The sequence below is a fragment of the Lipotes vexillifer genome, unplaced genomic scaffold, assembly GCF_000442215.2.
Source record: "Lipotes vexillifer unplaced genomic scaffold, Lipotes_vexillifer_v1.1 scaffold944, whole genome shotgun sequence".
Taxonomy (NCBI): Eukaryota; Metazoa; Chordata; class Mammalia; order Artiodactyla; family Lipotidae; genus Lipotes; species Lipotes vexillifer.
Genome location: NW_006785040.1, coordinates 972,366 through 980,088, shown reverse-complemented (window position 1 = coordinate 980,088; position 7,723 = coordinate 972,366). Strand labels below are relative to the sequence as shown.

The 7,723-nt window shown below is 37.1% G+C and overlaps 1 protein-coding gene across 1 annotated transcript; it reads right to left on the bottom strand.

The window, feature by feature from the left end:
- Positions 1-1,405: 1,405 nt before the first annotated feature.
- Positions 1,406-7,504, bottom strand: CNPY1 (canopy FGF signaling regulator 1). The gene is given in 4 exon segments (XM_007472131.1): positions 1,406-1,443; positions 5,485-5,581; positions 7,359-7,379; positions 7,382-7,504. Coding segments are annotated over 4 exon segments (279 nt in total).
- Positions 7,505-7,723: the final 219 nt, after the last annotated feature.

The following is a 7,723-nucleotide window of genomic DNA, read 5'->3' as shown; positions in this document are numbered from 1 at the left end:
AAAAAAAAAAAAAAAAAAAAAAAATCACAAACCTTCTCAGTTTTCCCAAATAAATGAAATTAACTTTGAAAATCTAACTTTTAATAAGAGTTGAGGTGGGAAAAGGAGAAGACTGGAAACCTCTTTCTCTTCATTTTGGCAAATTTTTCTAAATGTAAGAATTGTTTCCTCCTGACGAGTCCGTTGAGTGGCTTAAGTAATGTGCAGAATTTCTAGGCCATCAGGTAACATAGAGCAAATAGTTTTTGTTTGGGGGACTTTGCTCTATTCCACTCTCCACTCCTCAGTGAAATGGATTCATTGGTCTTGGCTTATTCTTAGCAAATAGAAATCCACATAGCAAAGTATAAGCATCCTACCTAGTAAATTCTCAGAGACAACAATGAGAACTTCTTTAAAACAATGGTAAAATAGGTCCTGACCTTTTAAAAGATTAAAGTTATATTCCAATGAATGTAAACTTAACAGAGACAATGAAATCTCCAAGACTGAGATTATTACTACACTCTGTTATTAACGTGGTCAAAAGGCAATTTTCCATAAGTTCCCACCTCTCCTTCCATCTCCACACCTACAAAAACATCCATAGAAAGAATGATAGGTTGGTTAGTAGTAAAATCTACACGCTAAATGTTAGGTGAAAGTCTTTAAGAAACAAAGGCATGACAGGAGAGTTTGCAGCAAAACAAAACATGGCCACTGGTATCATCCTTTAAGACTACATGATAATAAATATATGAATAATAAATCAACTTTCTAAATCATCTGAATTCAGGATGTATGCCTCAGAAAGGCCGATATAGTTATTGTTCCCTGTAAAAGTACTCACCGCTTTTTATGCATTTAATTCAATTTCAGAAATTAAGAAGTTTCTAAACTCAAGGTTTCTAGAAATTTAAATTTTATTCCTGATATAAAGCGAGTTTGCTTCTTTCAGTGATAGCCATACAGCCCAGAAAAATTAACCTGGAATTTGCAGCAATATGTTTTCTTAATTTCATGACTAATCAAGTATTTATGAAATCAAATCAAGTCTATCAAACAGAACACTATACTTGTATATGTGCATGAAATATACAGTACACGTTATTAAATCCTTATTTCATTTATGAAATGTCTTCACTTTTTTCCTATTACTGAGTTAAATGCTTTCCTGCCAAGCCTGTTTGTATCAAAATCCACAAAGGTAATTCGTTTCATGCACTCCTCAGCTTCACCTATAGAAAGAATTGGGGCTCGTCATGATGCCAAACAAGAGATTTTCAATAAAATATCAAACATGAGACAATGCAGTATGAACAAGAGACGTAAAGTTTCTTCTCATGAAGAAACACGAGGACAGAAACGCAGACATTGACCTTGGGGCTGTGACTTGTCTCTCCTCTAACTAGCAGCAGCGTCATTCCTAGAGTTCAGTGTGATTAGCAGAAGTTTCACACAGACCTGGAAAAAAAAAGTTAGATGGCATCACTATCACATTTAACACCAGCCCAGAAGTCATAATTTACTTTCTGCAAAAGCACACTCTTGTGGAAGCACATTTCTTTTTAAACTTTCTTATGGACATTTTCAAATACACACAAGAGTAGAAAGACGAATGTAATCTACTCCCCTGTAGCTCGGTCAGCCACTGCTATTCCTGTCCCATCTCCAGTATTTTTTCCTGGAGTATTCTGAAACAAAGCCCAGGGGTTGTATCATCTTGCCCGTGGTCATGGGAGTATTTAAGGAATATTCGAGACAGGGAATCAGTGCGCTGGGCATTTAATCCAAGGAGCAGAGAGGCAATGACGCCTGGATACATAGTACATTTCCAACTGGCAGCAATTCATGCCAGCTCTCTTTAGACTGGGCTACGGTTTATTTTAGCTACGTAATTTATTTAAAACAGGAAATAGGCCAGCCTTCGTATTATTTTGTATGATTTATTAGCCTTGAAGGTAAGTGTTTTGAATATTAGAATTTAACACCCCCGTTAGTGCTTGGAAGTCTATACAAAAAGGTCAAAATGCTTTTACTTTAAATGTAGGCTAAACATTTCTGGATATCTGAGACCTATTCCATCTGTGGCATTCAAAATGATCGTGTCACAAATTCTCATCGGTCTGATGTTTTTAAATGTTAAGACTTCATATCAAAGCAGAAGTGATATGTATACAAAACATATTTATGTATTTGTGTTTATACCCTCACTCTACCTAATGAAAACCTCCACAGACCAGAGTATCCATTTATCCATAATCTAGAGTGACATGTTCCACCTTGAGTGGAGTATAGCTATCATTTGAATCATGACCTTATATGTTATTAAGATTTTAAAATACCATTTTTACTTCAAGACATTAAAACGACAAGCTGGAAAAGGCTGAGTCATGTGCCACAAAACATTCAACCAGGAAAATCTAATGAACTCACTTTTATTTCATGCCTAGGAAAGAAAAAGAGATACGTAAGAAATAACCTGCTACCACTATTACTGTCTCCTGCCCCCCAAACAGGGTGTATTTGATAACTTTTCTTCTATCCAGTGAATAAAGCTACAGTGGCATCTGCAGATCCATCTGCAGACCCATAGCCTTTCACTGAGACGTTTTTCATTCGTTGAAAGGATGACACATGTTCATGAAAATCTCACTAAATTGTTATTTTTAAAGCCAAACACAGTCATTTTAAGTTTAACATAAAATATGTTTCCTCCATTATTCCCCATTTATTTTGTGTAGGAGGTGAGCCTTAGAATATTAATATTTTAAAGAATCATACATGTGTTAATTAACTAGATGGGGGGAATCCTTTCACAATGTACACACATATCAAATCACCGTGATGTACACTTTAAATACCTTACAATTTTCTAGGTCAATTATACCTCTACAGCTGAAATGTTAAAGTCTGTGAATGTGCCCTCATCTGCTCCCATATAATTGTTAAAAATAAAGTGAAAAGGTCTACATGAAATAGAAAAAAGCAAAATTCACACAGACACACACACATATATAAGGTGTATATAAAGCATATAAACTTCCACTCAAACCTCTAGTCCTAGAAATATTTATCTTTGAAAAGATTATTAATCTCCCTAAAAGCAATGTGGACATTTTACGAGCTCTCAGTACAGTGTCTGCTCATAGTATATACTAGGTACAGAGTTACTGGTTAATGTAGTTTTCATAGCCTCCAATAAACACACACACACACACACACACACACACACACAGTCATATTTTTAAAACATCATTTAACTCGTGCAGAGGGATCATAGCAAAACTGTGGTACAACAGCACAAAATAAAGCATCGCCTTTACAAAACAGAGGGTGAATGTCATGCTATAGCAGGAAACTTACTGTACTTGTATTAGATTACGTTTAAAAGCTTCTGGACTTTTTATACAATACGCGAGTCTCACCTTTTACACAAATTTCCGAAAGCATCCCAATATGTTAAAACGTGTTACATCTTTGTTGCTGCAGTCATTAATTGGAATTATTCTCATTGCTGTGTCACTTTAGTTATTTCCTGGCAATAATTTTTAAGTTTGAAAAACTCTGATCTTTTCATGAGGTTTACTTACTTCAATAATAAGGGGGGGTTAGGAGGGCAGGGATTCTTATCTCTTTTTAGGATTACTATATTCCTAGTTTTTAATTTATAAGTGGTTTAGAACATCCGTAAGTATGTTTCACAGAGAAACAACCTGAAAAAACTCACTCCATTTTACTGTGTAGCAGCCATGTGGTGGTTTACTCTTTGGAGAGGTTACCTTGTGTTCTCAATAGTTCTGGGGCACTGATACTTACGTTTACAGTGTAAGCTCTTAATCAGTTTTTAAAAAATCGATGCTACTAAGAATTATTCGATCATGTTTTATTTTACACTAGTAATATGGCACATATCCTAAGTTTATGCTTTACGCTTGTATTTTCTTTAGGATAATATTAATTTTTATTTCTAATTATAAATATGCAGGAGGAATGAAAAGAGATAGTTAATATTATCAAAATTAAGCCAAATTGCTGCACTTGGGAACAGAGTCTTTCCTCAGGATCTTATTATCCGAGGCAACTACTGCCGTAAAGAGTTGGTGAAACTTTCTTGACACTTTTGTAATATTTGAGCAGGTGTTCATACAGCAAATGATTTGCATTTACCATAGATGATTAGGACAGGCCCAAATCCTTTATGAGGAAAAAATAGGAAAACAAATATTCTCAACATCGTTACATTTTTGCTTACATCTTAACGCACACATTCACCTCTGAATAGCTTGAAAACCTTCCAAAATCATTTCTTTGGGAAATTGCGACTATGCACTTTATTGGCGTGAATTTCACAAGTTACAACAGTAAATACCAAGATCAATGGAAAAAGCTCTTGAATCCCTGGCTATATCCTGACTACATCATTTCACCAGACGCTCCTTCAAATTCCCAGCTAAACTGGATTCTAAACAGAGAACAACCCCATTATCTACTCAGAGTAAGAAAACGACATCATGTTAATGGAAATTTGTTACTTTCTTGTTCAGTAACTTTGGATGACAAATATTTATATTCTACTCACAGTAACTGTTATTTTAAGGACTTCAGCACTAAATTTATATACCTATGGCTGCAGGTATATTATACTTTATTATAAACAATTGCCGAATGCTAAACATCTCAAGCTTCCATAATTGCAGCAAAGTATTTCCCCCAGCTTTCAACTAGTGTCTTCATATATCACATTCTGTTTTTCAAAGATATCTGAAAAGAATGCATGACTTGTACTACATTCTTGTAAATGTATTTTAAAAGTATCAACGTGATACAGACTAAAAGGTGTGTGTTCAACCAAATGGAGGGTCGGGTCAGGGTGGCCCTGTGTTTCAACTCTGTATATAGAAAATAAACTTCTGGCAGTGTTTTCTAGCTTCTTATTGTGCGTGTGCATGTGTGTGTTTAAGAATACGAATCAAGTATTATCTTTCACCCTCTACCAGAAAAAAAATTTTAAGAAGTAGGTATGCTGGGAAAGGAACTTGAAAAAAAATCCAGCGCCCAATAAACAAACTGAAAAACGTTTGAAATTTCTTACTAAAGAAAGATCCCACTTTCTGTTGGTGGAGGTAAGTACACAAGTCATAAAGGGATTCTCCTTCCCTGGTCCAGGATGGAGAAACCAGCTCTAAAAGTTTAAAAAGAGAAACGCTTTGGATTCTTGGATTCGTGCAATTGTGTTCCTTCCCAATTGGAAATCAAGCATTTTTAAATTCATTTAAAATGTCGAGGAGATGAAGTGCAACCAGCAAGGCCTCATAGCCCTGAGGTTTGTTTGTTTGCTTTCTCTCACATGGCGTCGTTTCTGATTCAGTGGAGACCCCATCAGTGGCAGGGAGACGGCGAGGCTTGGTTTGAAAAAAAAAAAAAAAAAAAAAGATGCTGCAGTGCTGAGCTCAACAGAGGGGTGGGCCAGGGAGAGGGCGCATGCTACAGCAGACACAGTACCTGATTCTTCACTGCACAGCTTGTCAGCAAGGTAGTGTGCCTCCTGGGCGATAAGTGAGAATATTTCATCTTCGTACTTTTCCATTATAGTTTCACACTGTAGAAACAGAATAACAACATATGTGGATAGATATGCACTCACAGGACATCTTGTTAGGAAGAACTTGTCACAGTTTTATTAGCTAAAAATATAAAATCATGTTACCAAGGTGGTCCATTTTATTAGCCCTTTTGGTTTAAGACATCATTGCATTGGATTAACTCTCTTCCCAGAATGTTAATTGCATCATTTTCCTGAGACTTGGCTAACTGATTAGTCATGTTGAAAGACGAGGGTGAGGCAGGAAGATGGTTCTTTGTATTTGCTCCTCTTCCTCAAACTGGAACGGAATGCAAGGAACAGGAGGGATGGAGCTCCTATTTATGGAGCTGAAAGTCATCGGGTTTTTTGTTTGTTTGTTTGTTTTGAAACTTTAGCGAACACGGCTCCTTGAAATGGTTAAACCAGTTTCCTTTAGATTTAACATAATAATCCATTTTGTGGTTTTAAAACAGGGTCTGAAGTGTGAAAATAGTTAAGCTTTCTCAGCAATCAAAACACAAGTGCCTCCTCAATTGCACTCGGGATAACGGGGCTTTTCCGTTACTCAGGAAAGTTTCTCTTCATACCACTTTAAGAGATCCATCCGGAATTTCTCTCCGCTTCCCCCCACCCCAAATCTGACATTTCAGAGAAGAGGGAGCTCAAATGTACCCACACACCCAAAAATCTTAAATTCTGACTGGAGCGTGTGTCTGCGTTGGAGAAGCACAAGCTTAGGAACTGTGGTGGTAAAGAGAGTTCACTGGAGACTCGTGACTCATTTTCCGAGTTCATTAAGTGAGAAGCTAAAATTTTTTAAATGGCATTTAAAAATATTTAAATTCCACTATTACATATTTATGGGAGACCTGTGAGATACGAACACACTTCCTCACTGTGATTCCCATTCCACAGTGCTTTTTAGCCCTGAATTATTGTCTTGACTTTTTAATTAAAATGAAATCTTCAAAAGTCAGCTGCCGTCCTTATACCAGGGGTTCAGCATGTCTGACATTTTGGCCAACGTGTGAACCAAAGACGTTTCTCAAACAGGCTTTCCCATCACTTGGTCTGACGCAATAGCATTAAGTAAAGTGAAATCTCTTGCTATATATTTTGCCAGGCACATTCTAGAGAGCCAGAGGCCAGCATTCACGTGAAGTAAACATTATGTTGGGAGGAAATGCGGCATAAAGCCAACTATCATACTAAGCCTTTGTTTGTGCTAAAATACTTGAATGAACTCAGGGAAAAAAAATTCTCTCTCTTCTGTGAAGCCTTGGGGAAAAAAAAGTGATGTGTGCCACTCACCCTCCATCATGTGGCTGTAAATATTTGAAAACGACATTCATTTTAATTTGGATTTTAACCTCGGAACCACAGTCCCTGATTCCTGACGTAGGAACTTGTAAGAGACCTGCCCGGGCACGGGGAGGACTGAGTCCCCTTCCCAACCGTCCCCAGGAGCAAAGCAACATGCAAACTGTGCCTCCAAGTCACTGGGATTTGTAACGCACTTTCTGGAAAATAACACTTAACTGTCTCCACAGAGATGAAATACCACAGCCCCTAGGTGTCTCAAAAGGCAAGTCACCAAGTGCGCGGTTAACACTGAGAAAGCAGCAGGACAACAAAGCTAATAGATAACAGTTTAATGGGCATGTCTTGAAACCCAACAAAACCCCAAACAAACAGCAAAAAAAAAAAAAAAAAAAAAAAAAAAAAAAAAAAAAAAAAGGACCAAAAACATGTTCATGGAGTACGGAATTCCTCTGCGAAGCAGATAGCTTACCGAGAATTTCAAATGTCTGTAAAAGCATCAGAATAAAAATAGAATTTTAAAAGTTCTTTGTATATTTTGTCTCCTTTCCTTGGAGCAAATCTCTTGAAAGTCTTCTCCTTAGTCACGGGGCCTTCTTCCAGCTTGTAGTCATTCATTCGCTCACACACTTTATCCAAGAGGTCTGTGAGGAATGCCTCCGACTGGGCTAAGGGAATCTGTGGAGAAAAGCCAAAAAAGGGAGGAAACTCGTCTTAACGTTGATATTATTGAAAAGATCTTCCCCTGAATGCACGTGGTAGCAACACCCCATCCCCCAAACAGTATTTCCTGTCCTGATACAACATGCGCACAGTTCTATTATTTACATAAGTTAA